Here is a 27,052-nt window from a genome sequence, read left to right as displayed (position 1 = left end):
CTGCAAGGCGTTATGAGCTTGTAGATCTGCTATTTTTTGGCAAAGAGGCTTGGTGAAGGGGGGTTTAAGTGGTTAAATGTCTGAAATGAACAGAAAACATTTATTTAACACAACATGCACTGCTGATAGTCAATGAAGCTATCTATGACATTAAGGTTTAATCTGCAACACAATTGTAAACAATGTATAGTGGTGGGGGGGGGTCCCTTCTTCATCTCTTTCTCTCAGCTAAGGGGTCCTTGGGCTGAAAAACGTTGAAGACCCCTATCTGCTATATAGATTTAAAAAAAAAAAAAAAAACTTCAACCTTTACAATAACAACATGGAGTTGTATATTGACGACCAGACATGGAAGTAGGCTACATGCAGCCTACATTCACCTGTCATCCACATCCATATGCTGATCTATTTGACAGCTGGACATCGAGAGTCTTGCAGAAATTAAACGGCTGCTGTTTCCAGCCGACATTAAAGACACGCTAGTTTGACCGTCAAAAGACATCCATGAGAATAATTGGATACATTGTATTCTATTCGGGCAAAAACGTCTACAAAAAAAAGACTAGGCTGTAAGGTTTACTTACCGTTATGGAGCTGAGAGGGTTGTTGGAATAAGACGAATTTCATTTAAATCCTCGAATTCTTGCAATCATGAATCACAGATTGTTTTCACGATGGACTGGAAATTGATCAGATCGATGATGATCGAGCGAGCCCCCCCACCCCCCCCACCACCACATTAATAAGCTAATCAGAATGATCGAGCCCCCATGCAGCGCCCCCCCACCACATTCATAAGCTATAATCAAAACCCAGCGACATCTATCTAGCTTCGATGTTTGGTTGTAAATAAGACTTGACGTGGACAGAAGAACCATGCAGGCGAAAGCAAGAGCGCCGCTTGGAGCCTATAATAAAGATGATGTAGGCTATTAATAGTAGGCTGGCTATCATCAGAGTATGTGTGCCATATTATATTATATGTCAAATTATACTGTAGGCCCATGAGAAGATCTGACGACTGTGGTGATGCTGGTGGTGGTGATGATGATGATGATGATGATGAATATAAATACAATAAATACAATAAATACAATAATAATACTGGATGCTGAAGTAACAAAACACAAATATCGTCCTCATCATTTATTTCATTTATTTATTGTATTTATTTCATTTCATTTCATTTCATTTATTTTATTTTATTTTATTTTATTTTATTTTATTTTATTTTATTTTATTTTATTTTATTTTATTTCATTCATTTATTATCTTGTTTGTTATATGTTAGCACAGTCATCCAATCTAATGTGTAGCTACCTGTATGAGTAAACATGACACATAATTGATTCAATATACAGCTGCTGATCATGATTTTGTATTTATAATATATTGTTTGTATTGTTTACTTTGCTACTTAATGCGTGACTATTGCTTTGGAAAAGCCTATCCGACCCATATGTCTGTCTGTCTGTCTGTCTGTCTGTCTGTCTGTCTGTCTGCCTGCCTGCCTGCCTGCCTGCCTGCCTGCCTGTCTGTCTGTCTGTCTGTCTGTCTGCCTGCCTGCCTGCCTGCCTGCCTGCCTGCCTGCCTGCCTGCCTGCCTGTCTGTCTGTCTGTCTGTCTGGTCATGAAAAGCATGAAAAATCTAACATTTTAGTACCGTGGATACCTTTATTTTGGAAACTGTAGAAGCTGCCCAAAACAGAGCTGATCTACAAGCTATCGACGCGCCGCCCGGCGCCCCGTGCATAGGTTGTAGATCAGTTGTGTTGCAGCAGGCAGCAGGCTCTGTGTTTTGAGTGGAAGAAGAGCACTTTCGTCGTCGCCTCGACCAGCCAACTCTGTATATTTATTTAATAAATGCATATAAGAATATAGATTAAAATATAAAACATGGGGGCGTGTATGGCCTTAGCGTCCTGTGCCAGCTGTGTAAGTATTTATTTATAGTTTTATATCAATTATATACGACGAGTACAAGAACTGACGTTAAAGTTTGATAAATAATGTCCCTTTAGTGGGCTAACCACTGTTAGCATGTTGTGCTAACGCTGTCACTGACAGCTGTTTAGTGATGAGCTGAATGAATGTTAAACGGCTGTATTGTTACTGTTGTTGTTTTTTTATTATTATTGTAGATACTTAGTTGTAAAAGCTGTTTGTCCAGGCAGGGATGTGTTAAAATGTTCATGTACAGTAGCTTAGCATTTTAGCTACTGAATCACCCCATGGGAATGTAATGACATCATTGTTCAGGTGTAAGTCTGTTTTTCAGGTCAAGGAAGCAGAAAGGGTTCATTTTGTAAAAAACTAAAAAAGCCAAAACCCCCCAAAATGGACAAGTGCTCTCTCTAAAATATAGTTCCTGAGGAGAACAGACAGACAGACCACATGATTTGCATGGCAGATGCTGAGATGAACAGTATCTCTACTGTAACTGTATGCTTCCTGTTCCTGGATAGCAACATAATTGTGTGTGCGTGTGCGTGTGCGTGTGCGTGTGTGTGTGTGTGTGTGTGTGTGTGTGTGTGTAAACTTTGGACCAGAGCAGGAAAGTTTAAAGCTGCAATCCACTAAAAGTCATGTGTCCTCACCAGTAGTCGAACCCTCAGGGTTCAAGGTTGTGCTTTATGGTTACATCTTGTGTTCAGGTACATAAGAGTAGAACTTATTTTTGTTCAGCTTCCTTCAGATAATGCAGCAGCATAGGTAATAATAATAAAACCGTAAAACATATTGAAAAAAGAAAACAAGAAAGAGAGAGTGCAAAAAAAGAGAACATCAGCCAGCGTATACACAAACATGCATATGATCTTGGTATATTATATACACTAACAGCATTTTCTTCAGTAGCTGCCACTTTACTTTATGTAAACAACTTCACAGTATCTTCTATGTAACTTCTACTGTAGTTTAGGTAGGAACAGCTACCCCTGATGCAAGACATAATCCCTGCTTGGCCAGGGAAGATATTGTGCCTTCAGGCTTCAGGCAGGGCTACTTGTACACCAGTAGGTGTCCTGAGAGTGCTACCTGACACCAGGTGCTTACCGTCTCGATGGAAGAGTAAGGGAGACCTCCTCCAACCACTGCACATGTACTAGTTATATTGTATTAACTTACTCTACCATACAGATTTGTTAAAATAACGTTTAATTCATTAAACTAAGTTCCGTACTGCAGCTTTAAGAGTCATATGAGAGTCATGGCTTTGGGTGAAATCAGGACATAATATCGGGCCTGTATGCCTTGTGTCATAAGCATGTCATAAAAATGCTGATTGCCCATACAGTAGTCAGTATACAGTAGTAGTATGCATAGTCTCTCGAGCCAGACTGTGTTGACTCACACAATTTTCAAATGCTTCCGATGCCGGCGTACGGTCTGTGCAAAGGAAACGTTGAAAACGATCCGGGAGAAGCGTGGATAGCGGTTCAATCATTAGCCTTTACACACTTAGTTATTATATCACAATATCAACATTGATTTTTCTCTATCGCCCAGTCCTTGTGTGAGGTTCTCAGTACTGTGGATGCCTGATACTGCCTTTGTTTCTCTCTCTGTCTCTGTCTCTGTCTCTCTCTCTCTCTCTCAGGCCTCCTGTCTGTGTGGATCAGCACCATGCTTGCTGTGTGGCTGCTGTCCCTCCTCCAACAACTCCACCATCACGCGCCTCGTTTTCTCCATATTCTTGCTTTTGGGGACCGCAGTGTCTGTCATTATGATCCTCCCTGGAATCGAGGCCTATCTCCGAGAAGTGAGTTAAACTGCCATTAAGTTAAAGTGCCTCTAAGTGCCATTTAAAGATGTTCTTTTGTCACAGGGAGCGACTCAACGCCTGCATACTCACTCACTCAGATTTGGTGGGTTGCACTTGCGCTCCTCATGTGAATAGACGCGTTTCAGAAGTTCAACACGTTTCACGTCTGGTGGCGGGCGGGCATGGGTGTGAGACGAGCACGAATGTGTCAGTCCTGTCAGATTGTTCGTGCCTACCTACCTCCCTGCCTGCCTGCTCGTCTCTCATTGAAAATGAATTACTAGACGTGTCAGTCGCTCCCCATGTGAAAAGTCCATGATACCAACACTGCGATAAGTGAGGACAATGCTAGTTTGTCCTTCCTCCACTTTGGTACGAAACAAGATAAATAGAAAACAAATTCCATGGATTTCCATGGAATTTCCTGTGCATCTTTGTGTGCAAGTGTAATGGTCTAAGGGTGGCACTGTTTTCTATTTTGGTGCATGGCCTTTCACACTTGCACATCTGCACAAAGTGCACATGAGATATCTCATAATCTGATGGGCAAATTGTCTTTGTCATTTGTTGAATTCACGCTCACCCTAACATTTGAGTGGCCTTAACGGGGTAGTTCACCCCCAAAATGCCTTTTTTTCTATCGATTAGTCACCACATGGAGACTTGAATTTATGAATATTTTTTTGTTTTTGTCGCCAATAATTTGATGACCGGCAGCGGTTCCGGTAGGAGACACAAAGAGTCTCCCTTGTGTCTCCTAACGGAACGGCTGCCTACCGGTCCGCTGGTCATGAAATATTGGCGTAGGCAAAATCTATATCCAATTAATATCCATGAATTCAAGTCTCCATGGGGTGACTAATCGATAGAAAAAAAGTTGTTTTGAACTATCCCTTTTAATGACCCACCGTAGCCGAACAAAGTTTGTTTTGTGCATGCTTTAGTCTTCTTATATTGTTTCAGTAAAGCAATAATTCAATGCTGTTTTGAAAACATATCTGTATTTTTCCTTGTTGGTTTCTAGATCCCAGGGTTCTGCCAGGGAGGCAGTACCGTACCTCTCGTAGACTACATACCTGGTGTAGATGTCAACGAGGTGAACTGCGATGTCATCGTGGGCTACAAGTCTGTGTACCGGATGTGTTTCGCCATGGCCTGCTTCTTCTTCCTCTTCTTTGTAATCATGTTAGGTGTTCGCAGCAGTAAAGACTGTCGCGCCGTCATCCAGAATGGGTAACTGGGCTCTTACAGGTTTAATTCTGTGTAACGTGTGTGTGTGTGTGTGTGTGTGTGTGTGTGTGTGTGTGTGTGTGTGTGTTTGTGTTTCTTTGTTTGTACGTTTGTTTGTACGTTTGTTTGTTTGTACGTTTGTACGGAACTAAAGAGCAATCAACCTAGTCTATTTCCTCAAGAACATGTTCAAATTCTGGTGGATGCCAACTATAATGGACTAGGAGACCAGTAAAATAAAGTTTGTGTTATTTTCAGTCCATCTGCCAATGTGCCAATAATGGATTTTCACCTGAAATTGTGTTGTATGTCTTCCAGTTTCTGGTTCTTCAAGTTCCTGATTCTGGTTGGGATTACAGTGGGAGCCTTCTTCATCCCAGATGGAACGTTTCATAACGGTACTAACAGGCACATTCACACAACAGACACATAGTTATTATTAGCATATTTGTTATTGGCTATTATTTTTGCACTTTGTCTTAATGCTTTTAATGTTTTGCGTGTGGCATTTTGAATTGCCTTGTTGTTGAAATGTGCTGTACAAGTAAACTGGTCTTGCCTGGTGAATTTTATTATAGTGCGAGTGCCACTGTAATAAAATGGAATTGAATTGAAAATAGTGAAGCAAAGATGTTGTACCTAACAAGTGCACTGGCTTAATCAATCACCAGTGACTGTCTGGGATAACGGGCCTATTCTCAGTACAGCCTGGGGACATGGAGATCAGCTGTATATTCACGACAGTGTCGTCATGGATTAAAGTTCTCAGTCTGATTTCAGTCATTTGGATTCCATAGAAGCCAGCATGTCTTCTATGGAAGCCTATATGCGTCTGTGACGCATTGAGAGCTTGTAGATAGGCTATTTTCGTATTTCGTAAAGAAGAAAAGAATAGAGCATTTGAAGTGGTCAAACCAAGGGGCTAGCATCCGGCTTGTAAATTGAGGCTATATAGGAAGTGGGACAGTTCATATGAATGACCTGTTGTCTCGCTGTTTCATCATCACCCCTGCTGGTTGCAGAAGCAATTGGGCTCTATTCAAGTGGATGGGTTTTTGGCTGAACTTTACACACGTTTTATTACCTTAAAAAACATTGTCATAAATACTATATGCTTCCAGTCGCTAGTTTAAAGTCTTCTTTCAACCAATATGATATGCGTTTTGCGTTTAATTAAAAAATGTATGATAAAGTAGGGTATGTTTCTAGGGTTTCTACTGGTTCTACCAAGTGAAGACTCGCCCTCGTTGCGGTTTCAGCCAATAGCATTAATTTCCGTTTGCATTTCGGACCGGATATCAACCAGATACTGAAATCGCTGAAAAATAAGCTTCATTTATGGTCTGTAGAAACCAATGGCGGGATGCTGTCCATATTTCTTACGGTCTATGGGTCAAGCACTAGCATTTTCCATAAAACCCCAAATGATATGTGAAAGAAACGGTTAAAGCCTCAATCTGTGATATTTTCACCTGGTTGGCTGTATGTAGAACAGCAGGAACAATATTACTAAAACATCATCATTTTACAATTGTTAAGGAAACAGCGCTAGTGGGGGAGGGGGGGCTCCTTTCACACTGTTTCACAAATCCCATAATAATAGGACTTGGCCATTTCTTTCAGTCGTGAGATTTTATTCCTTTAATCCATGTGTCTGTGTTTTTTCCTCTCCACCTCTTAACAACAGTTTGGTTCTACTTTGGAATGGCGGGATCCTTCTTCTTCATCGTCATCCAGCTCATTCTCCTCATCGACTTCGCCCACTCGTGGAACAAAGTGTGGGTCGAGAACGCCGACGGCGGTGAAAATAAAAGCTGGTATGCAGGTACGGTGTCGTTGTGGGTGCCCGTGGGCGTAGTCTTCCGCAGGGGCCGGGATTCATATTACAGACAGTATAACCTGACAGACAATGAATGCAGCTTGGTCTATTATTCAGTATATTCTTCTTCTTACAAACAAAGTGTGATCGCATAGCTGTCCAGAGTAACATCAGCCACTTTGAACTTATCGTGCATTAGTGATGCCGCAGGTCGGCTCTGGAGCCAGCAGCACCGCCGACACGGTCATCCCCAAGCGGTGTGACGACTCGATTGCACACTGGTGTGCCATGAGACCAGGAGTCCAGGTGATGCCTTAGGATTTTATCCCAATCACACATTATTATCGTAATGTGTTGCCAAGGTTACAGCGCCGAGCATGGGATCAGTGTTGCCAAATTCTGTGAGAGAAACAAGCAACCAGGTCTAGGAAAACCAGCCCAAAAGAAGCGACTAAGGGGCACATGAGCACTTTAACATATACATCAGCTATTTGAAAATAGCCGATCTACAAGCTCACAACGCGTCGCGTTGTGAGCTTGTAGATCGGCTATTTTCAAATGCAATCTTGCGGGGAAATTTATAATAAGCAGATCTAGCAACCCTGCATGGGATCACCTAATTCGGGCACGATGCCAGCGTGACGTCACATCTCTAGATAAATACCGGCCTGAATATTCCAGATTTTCTTAAGAGGTCTAGAAGATGGGGTTTATTTAGTAACCAAGATGGAAGCGACCACAGCGAGCGCGTCGGATTGTCAATAACTCGTTTTAATTCACAACCGTGTCGCTTTATTGTGTCTTTTGCCCGTAGAGCCCACGAGCGATTCGGTAACTAACATCATGTCAGTGTTGGGAGGGTTTCTGAGAGCTGGAGCATCTCTCTGTCAGTCTTCCGGGACTCTGTTACAGACGGCCAGACACATATCTACCGGTGTCTGCTGCAGAGTCCGGACGCACGCCATCCCTCCTCCGAAGGCTGTGGATAGGTGGACGGAGAAGAGGAGCATGTTTGGGATTTATGACAACATAGGGATCCTAGGCGATTTCAAAGCCCACCCGAAGGACCTCGTCAAAGCCCCCTGCTGGCTGAAGGGTTTCCGTGGTAACGAGCTAGAGCGTCTTATCAGGAAAAAGAAGATGGTGGGCGACAGGATGATGACACTAGACAGACACAACCTGGAGAAGAGAATCAAATTCCTCTACCGACGGTTCAACCGTTTCGGCAAACACCGCTGACGTGGGCTGTACCAAGCTGGCCCATATCAAATTGTTATATTATCTCCATTCTCCATATTTGAACTTTTTGTGTTTTTTCATAAATTAATCAAATGCCCTACTTGATCATACTACAGCGTCACACACGGACATCAAGGGTGGCATATCGACAAGCTCAAAGCTCAAATTGGGCTTTGAGCTTGCTGATCTGCTACTTTTGCTATTTTTGCCAGACCCAAGGGGTCGGCCTACATGAGGCTTTGTACCTGTTTTCTCCATACATGGGCATGCCCCCTTTGCCCTTAGGCCCCAGCCATAAAAGTCTGTCCCCCTTTCGTCCATACATGGGCATACACAGGCTGACACGTCATGTGAAGTCCGGCTTATAAAAGTCTGTCCCCCTTTCGTCCATATGGGCATAGACACAGGCTGACACGTCATGTGAAGTCCGGCTTAGCCGTGACGTAGTGCTCTGATCTTATAAAGTACTTATTCTGGGTCTGGCAGAACCAGGTGGTATCCTGGTCTTGTTGAATTAGAATCCTGAAAAGTAAACGTTTTGGGAATATGAGGTTTCCACCCGACAGAGACTAGGTGCTGTCACCGGTTCAAATTAATGGGACATTATGCCGAGCTGACACAATGTTGTATCTTGTCCGCATTTGTTTTCTTTTGTATGTATATATAAAGCATTATAATTCCTAAAAAAGAAAAAAAGAGGTCTAGAAGATAAGACCAGAATAGAACAGGATATCTGGCCCAAATATCTCTGCACCAAAGATGGAACCAGAAGGGAATGCATTATATTTCAACCGCAGAAGATAAAGTATTCTCAGGAACTAGTAAGTATAGCAACTTAGCTTGTATCATATATCACAATATCGTCGATATCAATCATATATACGGAACTCAAGAAGTATTGAGATCACCTTGGGCCTCAATCTCAGACGAAGAAGACAAGCAAGAATGATACCTAGGTCTTGCACCCCAGGGGCTATCCAATTCATCATAGGACATCGTGGACTCGAGCGTGACGACGCTCGCCCCCCATAACCAGCCCTACGGAATATAAGATAAGAACAATATCTTCAATACACAATGTATATACCTATACAAAAAGATATTGTCATTTTTAGCGGCGCTAGCCGCTCTATACCTTTAGGTATAGAGCGGATCCTGCTCTATACCTGACTTTGTCCGTGTTCACCGTCAACGTTCTGATTGGTCAGACCCGTCAACAAAGTGATTGGTCAAGCTTCACGTGACACATGGCTATAAACACATTATAAACACATATCGATGACATAATGTATCAAAGGCGCCGCTACCTTCACAGGGTGGGATTTTTTATGTACTTTATCAGTACTATGTCCACACTCGTTTCCCTGCACAGAGGCAAATACTATGCCCCCCAAAACATTTACTGTTGATCTTAAACTTTTTATCTGGCATTAGTAAATATGAATGGATCATTTACAGAGTGATCAGTGTTATAGAGGCTATACTTTTGCACGCATATGAATACAGATGAACCACGGAGCTAAACACATTCTGTCCTTCCGCTTCGTACAACACCCTGGCTATCGCTCCAAGCGTCCTAGACTCTTCTCCCTCCTGGCTACCAAGCTGTGGAATGACCTCAGAACTGCAGACTCACTCCCCATTTTCACTGCATTCTGAAAACACACCACTTCAGACTCCCCCTAACCCCCTAGCACTCCTATATTACTTGTTTCTGATAGATGCTAGTCATGCTATGCAGATGTATGTTGATTACGTGTTGACATACTTTACACTTGACAAGAAATGCAAAGACTTATTTAGATGGCATGTTGACTTCAGACAAATACTACAGGCTGCTGGAGGTTTGATGTTTACCTGGTATCCCTGTTACTTTGTAGCACTTAATTGTTTGTTGACTAGAGTTGGCATGGCATTTAATTTTTGTAAGTTGCTTGAGCCTAAATTGTATTGAACCCACCCTCAACCCATCCCGCTGTTTGTAGACATGGGTAGTGGGTGGTCACATCCGCTATTTCAAACCCACTCTTAAATGCTTTCAATGCTGTAGGCTACCATTGGCGTAGGCCAAGTGATGACGTTATTTGCTTGGCATGGTTTTTAATCACTTAAACCCTTGTTTACCTTGTTGTAAAGTAGCCCATCTACAGCAAGCTCACAACACATCGAGTTGCAACGTGTTTTGACACGTTGTGAGCTTGCAGCTTTTCGCCGAATGTTCATACATTTCTGCCAAATGTTCATCAATCTTTTGCCTGTTATGACATGCCCAGAATAGAGAATGCTAGGTTTCATGTGGTTAAGGCATGTAATCCATTAAAACCGGGAAAGCACCTGTGTCATTTTAGATCTTAGCGTTGGCTATTCAGAAATGGCAGATCTACAAGCTCACTTCGTGCCGTGCCGCGAGCTTGTACGTCTGCTGTTTTTTGAAATTTTGGGAAAAATATTGGAAATGATGAATAATTTTGAAAACATTTTTTAAATATAAATCTTCTCTTCTGGGGGGAGTGGGGTTGGCGGCAGAGTGCCGCGCTATGAGCTTATAGATCTGCTATTTATGAAAAATTGTGAACATTTGTGGAAATCTTTGAATACATATTTTCTAAAGCAAACATTTGTCAAATATGTTGTTCCAGAAGCAAAGATTTGAGTTACAAACGTTCGCTTTAAAAAATATGTATTCAAACATTTGCAAACAAAAAATAGCAGATCTACAAGCTCATATATCTTGTATATCTGCTATTTTCGAATAGCCTAAGAAATCTTAAAAATGACACAGATGCGTTCCCTTCCCGGTCTTAATGGGTTACGGCATTTAAAAGGTTTTTTAACCCCGGATGTCTGTCTGTGTTGTCTCTGGCAGCCCTGTTGACCTGCACCGTGCTCCTCTACTCCATGGCCTTCACCGCCGTGGTGCTCTTCTACGTCTACTACACCCAGCCCGACGACTGCACCGAGCACAAGGTCTTCATCAGCCTCAACCTCATCTTCTGCGTCATCATCTCCGTCGTCTCCATCCTGCCCAAAGTACAGGTAACGACAGTACGACAGCACTGTCTATTTGGCTTCAGGGCTTCACAACTATTTTTTTGAAAAATCGTGAAAATGTGTGCAAATCTTTAGTTTGAATGTATGTATAATTTTTTTAAGCGGAAGTTTTTAACTCAAATCTTTGCTTCTGGGGATTTTACAACATTGTTTTTTTTCCTAAAGTTTTTTTATTTTTATTTTTTTACTTACGTTGTTATATTATCAATGGTTTTCAATTTTTTTTCATGTCAAGGCCCCAACCCCCAAAATAATATATATTTGTCCGCGGACCCCCTCCCATCTAAAACTATTGTGTTCCAGGGACCCCCAGAAGCAAAGATTTGAGTTGAAAATGTATATAAAAGATTTGCACAAATGTTCGCGATTTTTCAAAAAAATAGCAGATCTACAAGCTCGTAGCGCGGCACTCGGTGCCGCGCTATGAGCTTGTATATCTGCTATTTTTGAATAGCCAAAGAACCCTTAAAATGACACACATGTGTTTCCTTCCCGGCCTTAAAGGGTTAAATGGTGCATTTATTATAGTGCCTTCATCCAAAGCGCTTTTATATAACATTCATTACATTCACACATCGACTGGAGGGGTAACCGTGCAAGGCACCAACCTGCTCATAGATAGATAGATAGATAGATAGATAGATAGATAGATAGATTCAGTATGTACTTTATTAATCCTGAAGGAAATTTGTTCTGGTCCACATCTCCAGTTATACAGATTTGTCAATAAAAGAAGTATATAAAAATACAATACATCAATAGAAATAGAATAGCATACCCTAGGTGGAGTTGGCAAAAGGGCCTACTCTGTGTGGAGTTTGCATGTTCTCCCCGTGTCTCCTAGGTTAGTTAATACCCTCACAAAAACATGTAGTAATCCTGGTCGCTATACCGCCTCCCCCATGACAGCCGGGGCGCCTGATGGAGGGGAAAGGAACTGGTTGGGATAACGTGTTCCTTCCACGCGCTACGTCCAACCGGGGAAACTCCCCCCTGTCAGGTGACAAGAAGGTCAGTTGGCTCTCATGCATTGAAGGAGGCATGAGCTCGGCCCTGGGCTCCCTAGGCTGGTGAGGGGAGTGTAGCGCACAGGATCACTTAGAAAATTGGCACCGGGTAAAAAAGGGTTAAAATCGTGGGATAAAAAATAAAAGAAATAGAATAGCATGCAGTAAAAAACTATAAGTTAAAAAAATACTAAGTAAAACAATACAACACAGTTAAAACATACACAGCTATAACTACAATATAAATTAGCTGACAAAATATTAGACTCAGGCTAAAACACATACTGTGAACGCTCTGGATCCATGTAACCACCTTTTTATATGGAACTGAAAAACCTCTGAATGCAGTTGAATAACATGTTATTTCTGTATCCTAACTGCAGTTTGAATATGTTTACTGAACAATAATGCTAGCATGTGTCTGAATTGCAACAGTTTATGAGGAACTTTATGACTCGCCGTTGGACCAGTGTGTCTGTATGTATTATTGTTTCTTTGCAAAGATTCTGGCTCAAAGTGTTTATAGACTTGGCTGGACTTTCCCCCACTGGCGCTGGTTCAACCGGAGAAATGAGCTAACCCTTCCAGGAAATACACAATTGCAGAATGTAACACTTGTTGGTAGCGTCATGGGAACCCAGTGGTTACATGATGGGCAAGAGCCATATTCATTCGTATCACGCTTTGGTTAGAGCCCCTCTACCGAATTAACCCATTCAATCCGGGATTGCATCTGTGTCATTTGGCTATTCAAAAATAGCAGATCTACAAGCTCATAGCATGGTGCTGATTTTTTTTCAAATCTTTGAATATATATATATATATATATATTTTTTAAAGCGAACATTTGTAACTCAAATCTTTGCTTCTGGGGGTCCCTGGAACAAAACATTTTGAGATGGGGTCCGCGGCCAAATACATATCTAAAAATGTTTTCTAAATCCTAACGGTATGTTGCTATATCAGTGTTGCTCCAACGTTTCCATGCCAAGGACCCCCAAAATTATATGTATTTGGCTGCGGACAGATCAGAGTTAAAAATGTTCGCTTTAAAACATATATTATTAAAAGATTTCCACAGATTTTCTACGATAAAAAAAGCAGATCTACAAGCTCACCGAGTGCCGCGCTATGGAACTTGTAGATCTGCTATTTTTGAATAGCAGATCTTAAAATGAAACGGATGCTTTCCCGGTCTTAATGGATTAAGAAATGTCTTAAAGCAAACCAAACTTGTAATCATGGATAATTATCAGCTCAGCTTTAAGCGACTTTGAGTACTTAGAAAAGCGCTGTATAAATTCCAGGTATTATTATGTGGCTTTGATCAAACCCAGCGTGTACACAGTAAATTCCACAGTGTTAAGGGTCCATTTGGTTCCATTTGTACCCTCTCTGGATTAATGTGTGTGTGTGTGTGTGTGTGTGTGTGTGTGTGTGTGTGTGTGTGTGTGTGTGCGTGTGCGCACGCGTGCGTGACAGGAAGCCCAGCCTCATTCAGGTCTGCTCCAGGCGTCCCTCATTTCCCTCTACACCATGTACGTCACCTGGTCTGCCATGACCAACAATCCTAGTAAGTCACACTGACTCTGTCCACTGTCCATCTGTACAGGCCTCTGTCCATCTATACAGACCTCTGTCCATCTGTACAGGCCTCTGTCCATCTGTACAGGCCTCTGTCCATCTGTACAGGCCTCTGTCCATCTGTACAGGCCTCTGTCCATCTGTACAGGCCTCTGTCCATCTATACCAGTGGTAACCAACCTTTTCAAGCCCAAGAGCACATTTTATTTCCAATTGTAAGCCATGATCTACCACTAAAAAAAAACACTTGCATGATTGCAATTTCTGACAGGCATGTGCATACATCCACATAAAGACTAGTAGTTTAAATAAGAATAAAGATGATAGTTATATAATCAATGCCTAAATATTAAGAAATATAAATATTAGGACAAAAATACAAATACACTTCTTGTTTTTTTAAATAAAACAAAACACAAAGGACATGACATAAATTGCTTTTACAGATTTCTTCTCTTCAATGCACAATATTTAGTTTCTCAGTTCTCAATTTCTCAGAATTTTCACATTTACAGATATTCTGTTCAAATGACAAAAATGCATCCATGACCATATATTTGCACAGATATGGTGACAGATACAATACTCTCAGGATCAGCCCACCTTTAATGAGACTTCTATGACTGCACATTATCTGCAAGCCATTTGAAATCTGGTTGATACTTAGTGAATGCCAGTCTGAGGCAGATGTGAGTCAGTCATACGAGTTCTAAACTTGGATTTTATTATTTTCAAGTAGGCATGCAGCTTAAGTGCACAAGACACAATCAGGGGATACTTCACAAGTGACCAGGTTTCTAGCTCTGCCCTCCAGTTGGTAGTCAGTTAGTAGTTCAAAAATCTCCATTTCAACACCTGTAGTTAATGCAAACACATCCTGCATTTTAACTGACAGCTGTTCAATGTCAATACTGAGGAAAGGGTTTGATACAAAAGCAGCTACTTAACTCATGCCTTGTACCTCAACAAATCTACGGCCAAATTCTGATTTCAGTCCAATAACCAAGCATCGTCAGACATCAATGATCTGCTCATACTCCTCGTCCCTCGACTTTAGAAAAATTATGATCTCTGGCAGTAAATCCAGAAAAAGCTGCAGCACGTTGCCCCGACTGAGCCACCTAACGTCTGCATGAAGTATCAAACCTCCATATGCAGAGTCAGTGCCAGTGCTCATTGGCTCATTGGCAGATTTACTGACATTTTTAGATTCTTCTTTAAGAAGATTAGTTAACATTCTTTGAAAAGTTATGATTTTTTCCCCCATTCCAAGTGGTTATGACTGACTTCCAAAGTTACTAAAAAGTATTTCTACATTGTGGTATTGCTACTTTTACTTAAGTAAAATATCTGAGTACTTCTTCCACCACTTGTGCTCAAATGCGATCTGCTGCGATGGCACTTTGTAACGTTGTAGAAGTAGAACACTGTTTGAAGATTTAAATCCAGCGCTCTCCTAGCCTGGGATCCAGCCTGCTTCGCTACGTTCAGCGGATTTTTAAGAGAGAAAAAAAAATCCGCCGAACGTAGCGAAGCAGGCTGGATCCCAGGCTAGCGTTCTCCACCACTGAAAAGGCTTGCATGTCAAAAGACTGCGCTCGTTATTTCTTGAGCGCGACCCGCGAGTTGAATTATGTGTGCGCGGAATGTACAGGAAAACAACGACGCATGGCTTTCCTTGGACCGGCGTTGCCAGATTTTGAGAGGGAAACAAGCAACGAGGTCTATGAAAAGAAGTCCAAAATAAGCGACTAGGGCAGTTCAGTCCAACTTTATTGTTGAATGTTGTTTTAGAGCAGTGGTTCACAAACATTTTCATGTCAAGGACGAATATATATTCAAGCGACTTTACAGAAAAACAAGCCCAAAGTAGCTTATAATTAGCAGACTTGGCAACACTGCCTTAGACGCACTAGCCTAGTCTACACTACACAAATTCTGTGAATGTCGATGGCTGCCCGTTTGCCACTGGGACCACCCCGCGATCGACTTACAAGGCTTTGATGATCTACCAGTAGATCGTAATCGACTGGTTGGTTACCCCTGATCTATACAGACCTCTGTCCATCTGTACAGGCCTCTGTCCATCTGTACAGGCCTCTGTCCATCTGTACAGGCCTCTGTCCATCTATACAGGCCTCTGTCCATCTGTACAGGCCTCTGTCCATCTATACAGGCCTCTGTCCATCTGTACAGGCCTCTGTCCATCTGTACAGGCCTCTGTCCATCTGTACAGGCCTCTGTCCATCTGTACAGCCATCTATTTAGTCACTGCCTCTTAATATTTTGCCTTGCCCACTGGTGTGCCTTGGGTACAAAACGTTTGAAAACCACTCTGATACAACATAACAGAATTAGGGCTGTCACGATTACAAATTTAAGTTGATGATTAATTGTCACTCAAATAATTGCTATTAACGATTGAATTGTGTGTTTGGCATTGAACAATGTAACATTATGAAGCCTTTTAGGCTTCATAATCAATTTTTTGATTATATCTCAAATAATTGCGATGAGATGATTATGTAATAATTGTGACAGGCCTAAACAGAATATCTGCCAATGTACGGTAGGCTCCGTGCACTCTTGCTTTTTGGTGCACAGTTGATGTACTGCAGTATAATGTAGTCTGTCACCTGTTTCAATTCATACCAAAGATTATTCTTGACACATTATTTAAACCTAGGGGGAAAAAATACATCTCAGCTGAGTTAAATTTCAACTGCAAAATGTATCATCAGCCCTGACAACTTTCTCTCATGGAGAATTAAAAGCCCTAAATAGGTGTTGAGCATATACGAATCCATATAATAATAATGGTAATGCATCCAGCATACTCTTGCCATCTTGGCTCTCGGCAGACTGTAGAGCTGTGTGGGGCTTTTTTTTCCCCCCATGAAGGCTTGCCTTCACTAATTAGGCAAGCACATCACAGGCAACAGCTGGTGCTGCTGTTAGCCAAGCTTCCAACCTCATGTACATTACTGTAGTGCATCTGCAAGTGTGAACCATTAGTCGACAGAAACAGTGTTGATTTTGTTGTCTGAAACTACGACGAAAAATGTTTGTTGAGTACCTTTTTTCACTTACGAAAAAGAAATAAAAACTAAGCTACGATGACTAAAACTAAGAGTAAATATATTGACAATTTCGTCGTCAAATAAAAACTAGACTAAAATGTTAGTGTGGGACTAGTGGAGAAGAGATCCAGTAGAACTAAAAGACAAGTAATTTTATGTTTGGTTGTGCTCGGGTGTTGCGCTCTGAAAATTGCAGCGCGACGCGTTGTGAGCTTGTATATCGGCTATTTTCAGCATGCAACCAAGTGTAAAATCAGCCATTACGACACCATCAAGGCAAGACTAAATCAAACTAGATTTAGTCGACTATAATCTTATGATATTTAGTCGACTAAAACTAGACAAAAAGTTAAACATTTCAGATGGCTAAAATATGACTAAAACTAAATCAAAATTTGCTGTCAAAATCAACACTGGACAGAAAGTACAAGAATGCAGAAAAACTGGGCCACTCGACACAGCAATAAAGTCTCTGAACATTATTCATTTATCCTCAATATTCATTGAAATACTTTGAATAAATAAAACATTGTGTTAACCAATTGTAGAGTTTGTCAATACAATATAACTGGTACATGTGCGGTGGTTGGAGGTGATCTCTCTACTCTTTCATTGAGACCTTCAGACTCTAGTGCTGGGCAGGAGGTGGTGCTGCCCGAAGCTCATAAGCGCCATATCTCCCCTGGCTAAGGGGTGATTCCGTCTTGCATGAGCGGTAAATGTTTGGTTTCCCACGCGGGTTCGAATCCCAGGTGTTGACACATGCAACTTGCGGATTGTAGCTTTGTGTGAATTTAGTTACACTTGGATGTTCTCATGTGGTTCTCACTGGTTCTCAACGTCGGGTCTGGGGACCAACCAGGGGTCCAAATGGAACCTTACGGGTCTGTAACACGGAGAGGGTACACATGGAACCAAATGGAAGTCACCATTACGGGTCCATTTGGTTCCATTTGGACACTCTCAGAGTTATGTTAACACTGAGGATGTTACTGAGTAGATCGGGGTCCCAGAGATAACACATTGTATTAAATGGGGGTCCGTGGCCGCATATCAAACTTTGGGACCTTGAAATTAAAATGGTTGAGAATCACTAGTTTAACCCATTAAAACCTGCTGAGGCCGATTCTACAAAATGTCTTCTAAATCCTAACAGTTTTTTTTTTCTTTTTTTTTTTAATAGCAGATTCAAAAATAGCAGATCTACAAGCTTGCGGCACAGAGTGCCGCAAGCTTGTAGATCTACTATTTTCTAATAGCCAAATATATATATTTTTAAAATGTCACAGATACGTTCCCGGTCTTAATGGGTTAAAACCAGCTTTGTAAATGAATGTGTTCTTACTTTATTTGGTAGCTATTTGAACTTACACTCTTGTTGGAAATAGACAGCTAAGATGTGTGAACACCGGGCAGCTTCAGGTGTAAAGGATGTGTGCATTCTGTGTGCGGTACATAATATTTGCATATTATGGTCTTTTTTCAGATAGAGATTGTAACCCCAGCCTGTTGAGCCTGGTGTCCAACGTGAGCCTGGTAGAACCCACCCCCACCCCGGGCCCAGACGGCACCACTGGGCCTCCTGTGCAGTGGTGGGACGCTCAGGGCATCGTCGGCCTCATCATCTTCCTCCTCTGTACCCTCTATGCCAGGTAGGGGGGGCACGTGTTAAAGCCTAATCTATTCTTGTTCATACAACAGTAGTCTGGGAGGCATTGCGTCGGAGCTTGGACAGCAGGGGCGCGGCCACTGCGTTGTGATTCAAATCAACAGCCAATGAAGAAAAGGGGGCGGGATCCACATGCAGTGGGTGTTGCATCTAAATAGGATCGACGGGAAGCAATTTCCCCTTGAGAAATTTCGGCCGCCATTGTTGTGTACTGCTGTTTGCCTCTCGTCGGACTTTTTAGACGAGTTGCACAGCTCTCAGACCGGTAAGAGGCGTGTCCGCTCAGATTCTGAGCGTAAGTTACATCCCGCCCACAAATACCAGGGCTCTGGCCCAGAAGTTCCTCGCCAGAGCTGGCGTAAAACTTCTGGGAACTCAGATTAATACAACAGTGACGTTCGCCGAAAATAAACTGGTTTTCGGCAAACCGTCACACGATGAAGAATAAATCAGGCTTAATTCATGCACTGTCCCTTCTGCTGTGTTCGTCAAAGACACTGGAACGTTAAAAAAAAGTTTAATTAAAGCAGCTCAGTCAATACTTTGAGCTACTGAGCTGTTTGAACCCACCTGGCTTTCTTTCACCCTACCGTACGATATTGTTCTAAACGTTACTTTGCAGGCACGTCTTGCTTGAATGATCTAATCATTTATTATCTCCAGTGCATAAACATGATTAAAGTCAGTCTTTATGTTCTCAGAAATGAATCAAACACAGCATGCCCGACATACTTTCACACTGCAGCGGTAAAAAAAAAACGCTTGCCCTTCTGGGTCAAATACCTGACAATAACAGTATGCTTCCCACCTACAGTATATACCTTTATTTACGGGACAGTGCACGTTAATGAACATTCAATACATGTTATAATACAAGAATTCAATCAATTGAACATGATTGTAAACATGCCGGATTTAGCTAGAATGCTAATTTCCATCCGTAGTCCCACATATATCTACGGAATTCAACGCTGAGGCTGATCAGTCGAATGAGTCGTTAACACCTATGGTGCGTATACATGTGCCTGTGCATGAATCATCAGTGGGCGCATGAATATATCTGAGCTCATGGATACTCTAAACCAGGGGTTTTCAACCAGTGGTCCGGGGACCACCAGTGGTCCTTGAGGGGTTCCAGGGGGTCCCCAGCCAAATTAATAGTTAGCAACCAAATTGACCCTTATATGTGTGTAACTCTGAGAGTGTACAAATGGAACCAAATGGACCCGTTAGGGTCCATTTGGTTCCATTTGTACACTCTCAGAGTTACATGAACACTGATGATGGTGATACAGTGTAGATCGGGACCCCCAGGAAATCTAAATGGTTGAGTCCCTGGCATATCTTTTCAAATGGGGGTCCCTGGGCTAATATTTGTCCATTTTGGGGGTCCTTGACGTGAAAAAGGTTGAAAACCACTGCTCTAAACAGTGCCATGTCCAAAACTGTTACTTTTCAGGATTACATTTCAAAAATGGCAAAAGCTCAAAACGTGCCACGTTTCACGCCGCGTTTCGAGCTTGCCGATCTGCTACTTTTGATGCTTTTGTGTGACGCTGTAGTATGATCTAGTAGGGCATTAACTTACGGGGGAAAAAAACACAAAACGTTAGAATATGGAGATAAGAGGTTTCCGCTTTGTTTCAGCTCTGTTTTTCTCACTGTCCTTGCCACTCATTCACCTTTCCTCTCTCTTTCTTCTTCTCTCTCTCTCCCCTCCTCTCCTCCAGTGTCCGTTCTTCCAGTAACACTCAGGTGAACAAGCTGATGCTGACGGAGGAGGGGGGCGGGGCCTCCGAGGGCGTGGTGGGGGCGGACGGCGTGATGAGGGCTGTGGACAACGAGGAGGAGGCGGTGGCGTACAACTACTCCTTCTTCCACTTCCACCTCTTCCTGGCCTCCCTGTACATCATGATGACCCTCACCAACTGGTACCGGTACGTCTCTCTGGACTGGTTTGTGTCTTATTTTCACCGCGCTATGAGCTTGTATATCTGCTATTTTTGAATAGCCAAAGTGTAAAATAATACTTTTTAGCTCAAATAAAAAAAATGGCACAGATGCGTTCCAGGTCTTAATGGGTTAAAGTCATTTTCAGACTTTCTATAGAGCACCGAAGTCTGACGTAATTTACTCATCCTACCTGGGTTGCGGTTTATTTCCCCCATTCAGAATTCCCATAGACTTGTTTAATATCGCGTCAAATAAGAACTGTGTTCCAAAAATAAACAAATGACCCCGGCGGTTTGACTCATATAGATATGAAGCATCAACTGACGGTGAGAAAACGCTAATGTTCCTGCGGCCAAATTAGTTAAATTTTCGCCAGGAATAGACTTTATCAAATATGAGTGACTGACTATCATAAACGATACAGCGACACCTCCCATATCGCCGGGAAAAGTTTGTTTATTTTTGGACCACAATTCTTATATGAGACGATTCTAAGATGACCCAATGTTATTCTCCATAGAGAAATTACTTCCGCAACCCAGGGGATGAACGAGTGACGTCAGGACTTCAGTACTCTATTTGAGGGACATTCAAGCTTACTTGTGAAAGTTAGAAGAACTACATGAAACATTGGATTGCAATTCAATAAACATCACTTAGTAATAAGGAAGCCAGAATATATAGGTAATGAACATATTAGACTAGATATTATACACTTAGAGCTCTTCACGGGTTCAAAATGACGGACTCAAACCCTAATGGAACCTGAAATTGAAAAGAGATCTGAAAAAATGAAAAAAGGAAGACGCACCCGGACGGCCCCCATTATTTTATGGACCTGACAAACCTAAAATGCTGTTCTAACGCATTATAGGCGAGAGGTCAGCTGTAGCAGCCTAGAGACCATGACATTAACTGAAGAGGGAACAACTTTGTTCCCCCATATGTTACTGCGGTAATCCCTGGTCAGCCAGTCTCTCATAGCAGCACTTGATTCTAGCAGCCCGAGCCTCTCGGGGCCTCTGCTGCTTTCACCTACAGCCAGCATACAAAGAACAACGATTTGTCGTATATTAGCTTAGTCTGAACTCCTAGTTGAGAGAGCAACTGCCACGTAGCCAGTAACAGAACGGTCATTGCAGTGAGAGGCAAGCATGCAGCCAATAGACAACGGCGATTGCACAACACAATGGGAACGGTGGGGTGCTAGACCAGCGCCGGTCGGGATTTAAAAATAGATAAATAAATAGACCAGTGGTCGGTGAGATCGACAAGTTGATTGCTAATAGGCTCTATGCACAGCAGCCATATTATCACTTCCTTCACAGGTGTTACCAATGATACTAATGAAGGCTCTGTTCCATTTAGTGTAGCACAGTGGTTCTCAGATTTTTCATTTCCACGACCCCCATTACTCTGAGAGTGTACAAATGGAACCAAATGGACCCTTACGGGTCCATTTGGTTCCATTTGCACACTCTCAGAGTTACACACCCGCAAGGGGCCATTTGGAAACCTCTTAAGGAACCATGAGGGTCCCTGAACCCAAATTTTTGACCCACTGGTGTAGCAGTGTTTCCACTGAGCCAACATGCACAATATCAGCACCCTGACTCTGTTTGACCAGAATGGAACAGAGCCTTCATTAGTGTCATTGGAAACACCTGTGAGTGTCTTCACAATACGGCTGCTGTGCTTAGAGCAAATTCAACAACACTGTCTTGAGAGATTAGGACTGTGACTGTACACGCTGTTATTTGCAAGTGATGATCAGATCGGATTTGTGTATTCAGACATCGTCTGCCTATCTGCGTTGGTTGCTGCGGTAACGATGTAACAACACTTCCACATGTAGGCGTGAGCAATGCTTTAGTCTGCGACGCATTGAGAGCATGTAAATGGGCTATTTCCGGTTATTATTTAAAGATAAGAGCATTTGAAGTGGTCTCTAGCAGTTATGTTCAGAAGCATCTTCCATAAAACCTTAAACGTCTCGGATATTTCATATAAAAGCAAAGGTTAAAGCCTCAATCTGTGATTTCTTCAACTGGTTGGCAGTACAGTATGTAGAACAGCAGGAACACTGGCCCTCATTTATCAACGCAGCGTATAAACCGCCATATATTTTTCCATATATTCGGCCGTACACCAACGTCGAAGTCACATTTATCAACGCATCCTACACAGCTGATCCGAGCGTACACTTGGTCCCAGCGTTGATAAATGTGACGGCTGAAACCGAGCGTCATTTAAATAACACGCCCTCAAAACGCCCCGATTTTACGACATGAAGACGAACCAGAATACGACCAAAGACATGAAAAGCCAATAAGAAACAGTTTCCCCCGCTGGCTTCGCCGCACTCGCACACGCCTCTCTCTCTTCTCTCTCTCTCTCTCTCTCTCTCTCTCTCTCTCTCTCTCTCTCTCTCTCTCTCTCTCTCTCTCTCTCTCTCTCTCTCTCTCTCTCTCAGGCACACGCACACGCACACACGCACACACGCGCCCACCCAACTTTGTCTTTCATGTCCGTGTCCGTAGCGTAGCGGTACATGAGACTCGGGCGGAATGCAGTGATTCCGTGCCGCCACGTTAATATTGGAGCGTCGGGTTTATATCCTTAACCCAGCCAGGTTGTGTAGGCTACATAACTCTCTATGACATAACTCCATAACATAGGACAAGCTACTGTAAGTTTGTAGACCTCACTGTCCATGAAAAGGTGCAGTCCCGACCGCGGGACTCCCGGCGCAAAAGCGCTCGTATATTTTTGAAAATAGCAGATCTACAAGCTCACAACCCGTCGCGATGCAATGCTGGCTTGTGAGCTTGTAGATCTGCTATTTTCAATACAGACAGATCTACAATCTTATCTGAATGACTGTTAAAGCAGTTTGTTTAAATTACTTTATAAAATGATATATTTTCACAGCGATTATTTATTAGTGTAGATATACACATTTAGGAGTGGATTATGTGTCTAGATGCCTGTCAGACAGTCAGACAATGCTGCTCCGCAGGTCTAGGATGGAATAAACGGGTGCAGCCAACGTCAACAACTGGTCTCGACCAGACGTGAGATCTCAGCGTACGGTAGGATGAAGCCCACGTCAGGATATATTGATAAATGCCGAAAGGTGCGGTGATTACGCCGTACGCTCATTATTTGGGCTGCACCGCGTTGATAAATGAGGGCCAATATGACTAAAACATCATTATTTTACGTATTGTGTTGTTAATCCATTAAGACCGGGAACGCATCTGCGTCATTTAAATTTTTTAGCGAGTGCTGCGCTATGAGCTTGTAGATCTGCTATTTTTTTTTAAATCTTTGTTTTTTTTGTAAATCTTTCAATATATATGTATATATATATATATAAAGCGAACATTTTTAACTCCGATCTGTGCTTCTGCGGGTCCCTGGAACAACATATTTTGAGATATGAGTCCGTGGCCAAATACATATCATTTTGGGGGGGTCCTTGACAAAAGTTGGAGCACCACTGTATAGCAACATACTGTTAGGATTTAGAAAACATTTTAGGTATGTATTTCGCCGTGGATGGATCCCCATCTCAAAATGTTTTGTTCCAGGGACCCCCAGAAGCAAAGATTTGAGTCAAAAATGTTCCCTTTAAAAATATATATACATATTCATAGATTTGCACAAATCTTCTTGAAAGATTTTTCAAAAATAGGAGCTATGAGCTTGTATATCTGCTATTTTTGAATAGCCAAAGAAATCTAAAATGACATCGAAAACCACTGCCGTTCTCCCCTCTACCACTAGAGGGCAAAGGCCGTGCTCAGGAAATCAACCCTTCACAGTGAATTTAGTTTATTACAGCTATACATCTCAAAGCACCATGTTCAGCATTTGGAGAGAGAGAAATGGCCTATTCTCAGCCAGTAGTTCAAACACTTTTGTATTGATCTGCGCAGTTAAAACCTCCACAAATTGGACAGTGGAGTCTTGTTTTTTAAGTGCTATTTATTAACCACATCAACCCTAGCGTGCCCTTTCTGGGCATGTCATAATAGCGAACATTCGACAAAAATAGCAGATCTACAAGTTCGCAATGCAACAACATTGCGCGCTTGTAGATCGGCTATTTTTGGCACAGATTTGGTGTAAAGGGTTTAAGTTTGTAATGTTTGACTTATACATTTCATATAATTATGTGCTACTAGATTTCAGATCTTGTTAAGTCACTCTGGATAAGAGCGTTTGATCAATGCCTAAATCATTGTCTCTCAAAGTGGGGTCGGGGGACCCCCAGGGGTCAAGTTTTAACCACTTAATAATCCATTTATACTTTGGCTATTCAAAAATAGCAGATTTACAAGCTCGCAGCGCGTCACATCTGCTATTTTTGAAGAATATTAAAAACAAATGGAAACTTTTGAACAATTTTAGATTTTTTTAAACATAAACATACATTTTCTCTTCTGGGAGTCCCTGGCACAAAGCATTTTCAGATTGGGGGTCCACGGCCAAAATACGAAACAGTTCGAGGACTGCTGACCTTAACCCATTGGCTGCCAGAATTATTTATTTATTTTCTACAGTAGACTGCCAGACTTTTTCAATGAAAAAAAAAAAAGTACTCAGGAGCCGAGATACAGAATTTTTAAGTTCTAAGTTAACTCATTCAAGCTTGTTGATCCCTGTGCCATGAAAAAGGCTATTATTTTACCTTTTCAATTGGTCACAGAATGTTTGTCTAAAGTGTGATTGATCCCCTGATGGTTGCTAATCACTGAGTCACTTCAGGTGTGGTTTCACAAATTTCAACGAGGTCATTGTGACCTCGTTGATATTTGTTTTTGATGTTAGAAAGTGCCATGCCACACTCAGAAATACAGGGTTTACAATGGTAGGAAAAATGTTTTTTTTTTTCTCCGTTTCCTTTTTAACATTGAAGTGGATGGAGCAATACGTTTTTGAAAATCGTTTTCTCCTAGTTCCTTTGAGAAAAAAAAAAAAAAAAAAAAAAAAGTTATTTTGAAAAAAAAAATGTTTTTTTTAGGAGACGTCAAATTGGCACTAATGGCCAATTGAAAACAGCCGTCAAAAGACGTCATTGGCATTGAATGAGTTAACAAGGAAGTGGATGGGAGTTTAAATCTTCGAAAAATCATATCTCCTTGGTTGGACCCTTTGGGTCGATTTAAAAAAATAATAAAACGCAGATCTGTGTCTTTGGCAGCCTGCGTTCTAAGGACTCAATAGAACGCAGATCTGCGTTTTTGGCAGCCAATGTGTTGTTAATTGTAAATGGTTTGTCCTCTTGTGTGCTCCATCCATCCAGGCCAGACACCACCATGCAGGCCATGCAGAGCAGCATGCCAGCGGTGTGGGTGAAGATAAGCTCCAGCTGGCTGGGTCTGCTCATGTACCTCTGGACCCTGGTCGCCCCGCTCATATTCGTGGACCGAGACTTCAACTGAGGCCCTCGTCGTCCTCCTCCTCCTCCTCCTCATCATCATCACCTTCGTCATGAAGTGGTTGTATAGTTGCTGTTTTATCTTAAGCTTAGCCCATTAAGACCTGAAGCTGATTCTGCAAATGTCTTCTAAATCCCAACAGTATTCTGGAAGAAACGTATGTTTCTATATCAGTGGTGTTCAAACTTTTTCATGCCAAGGACCCCCAAAATGATATGTATTTGGCCGCCGACCCCCATCTCAAAATGTTTGTTCCAGGGACCCCCAGAAGCAAAGATTTGAGTTAAAAATGTTCGCTTTAAAACAATATATATATTAAAAGATTTGCACACATTTTCACGATTTTTCAAAAATAGCAGATCTACAAGCTCGTAGCGCGGCACTCGGTGCCGCGCTACGAGCTTGTATATCTGCTATTTTTCAATAGCCAAATTGTAAAATGTTTTTTAGCTCAAATCAAATAATGACACAGATGCGTTCCAGGTCTTAAAGAGTTAAGGATTATACTATGAAGGATATTGTAAAGGAAGAAAATGTAATGTTTGATGATTATTATTTCCGTTATTGTTTGAGGTTTGTTCATTTCTGTCGTTTACTCCTCTTGGCTGCTCCCATTTCGGGTTCGATCATTTCTGTGAAGTAGAAAATAATCTGTCACTTTTTCCTTTTTAATCGTCATGCTGACCACAACAGGGTTTTGTAGCCACGCAAAGTTGTTTGATTTGCCAACAAAGTCTTCCTCTAACATGGCGATTTCACCAGGAAGCTCAGACACTAAAGCAATGCCTCAGTAACAAGGTACATATTAAGTAATGACTCAATAATAAGGTACGCAAGTAATGACTCCGAGTATAGTAAGGTACAAACTGTAAATCCTCCTTGGTAACTCTGAGAATGTTTGTACATTTGTACATGCTTGGAGGGCAAAAATAACACCGAGGATTTTATTGTAAACTCAATACCTCACATGTTTCAGTGGAGGGGGGATTCCATCTCAGAAGTAAACAAGGAGTGTGTGTGTGTGTGTGTGGGGGGGGTTTCCCCTGATTGGCAGGGAAACCCTCTTCAGAGCCCCCCTATGAGCCTGGGTGTAGCACTGAGATAAGACCAGGGCTGGGGACACACCCTGTAGCTCAACCACCACAGAGTGTTCCCCTGGTGCAACGTTAGTCTTGGCAGGCCGTTGAGCCGATTACACAACAATGATGACA

The 27,052-nt window shown here is 42.1% G+C and overlaps 2 protein-coding genes across 2 annotated transcripts; both read left to right on the top strand.

Moving 5' to 3' along the window:
• Nucleotides 1–1,800: 1,800 nt before the first annotated feature.
• Nucleotides 1,801–26,185, top strand: serinc2l (serine incorporator 2, like). Its single transcript, XM_084050729.1, has 10 exons — nucleotides 1,801–1,934; nucleotides 3,598–3,759; nucleotides 4,787–4,995; nucleotides 5,311–5,390; nucleotides 6,680–6,817; nucleotides 10,917–11,086; nucleotides 13,591–13,681; nucleotides 18,259–18,424; nucleotides 20,172–20,378; nucleotides 25,706–26,185. Exons 1-10 carry the CDS (start codon nucleotides 1,896–1,898, stop codon nucleotides 25,842–25,844), a joined length of 1,401 nt encoding a protein of 466 aa, XP_083906855.1. The 5' UTR covers nucleotides 1,801–1,895; the 3' UTR covers nucleotides 25,845–26,185.
• On the top strand, nucleotides 7,541–8,089 carry LOC311040447 (large ribosomal subunit protein mL51-like). Its single transcript, XM_084050743.1, has one exon. It carries the CDS (start codon nucleotides 7,655–7,657, stop codon nucleotides 8,048–8,050), a length of 396 nt encoding a protein of 131 aa, XP_083906869.1. The 5' UTR covers nucleotides 7,541–7,654; the 3' UTR covers nucleotides 8,051–8,089.
• Nucleotides 26,186–27,052: the final 867 nt, after the last annotated feature.

Source organism: Gymnoscopelus microlampas, assembly GCF_963454915.1.
Source record: "Gymnoscopelus microlampas genome assembly, chromosome: 3".
NCBI lineage: Eukaryota > Metazoa > Chordata > Actinopteri > Myctophiformes > Myctophidae > Gymnoscopelus > Gymnoscopelus microlampas.
This window is presented reverse-complemented; position numbering and strand designations above follow the sequence as displayed.

What these genes read in the sequence shown, in the direction of transcription:
- serinc2l (XM_084050729.1), top strand. Translation starts at nt 1,896, where the DNA reads ATGGGGGCGTGTATGGCCTTAGCGTCCTGTGCCAGCTGT. An exon ending in TCGAGGCCTATCTCCGAGAA is followed by an intron (nt 3,760 to 4,786) that starts GTGAGTTAAACT and finishes GTTGGTTTCTAG; the next exon opens with ATCCCAGGGTTCTGCCAGGG. An exon ending in TGCCATGACCAACAATCCTA is followed by an intron (nt 13,682 to 18,258) that starts GTAAGTCACACT and finishes GTCTTTTTTCAG; the next exon opens with ATAGAGATTGTAACCCCAGC.
- LOC311040447 (XM_084050743.1), top strand. Translation starts at nt 7,655, where the DNA reads ATGTCAGTGTTGGGAGGGTTTCTGAGAGCTGGAGCATCTCTCTGTCAG.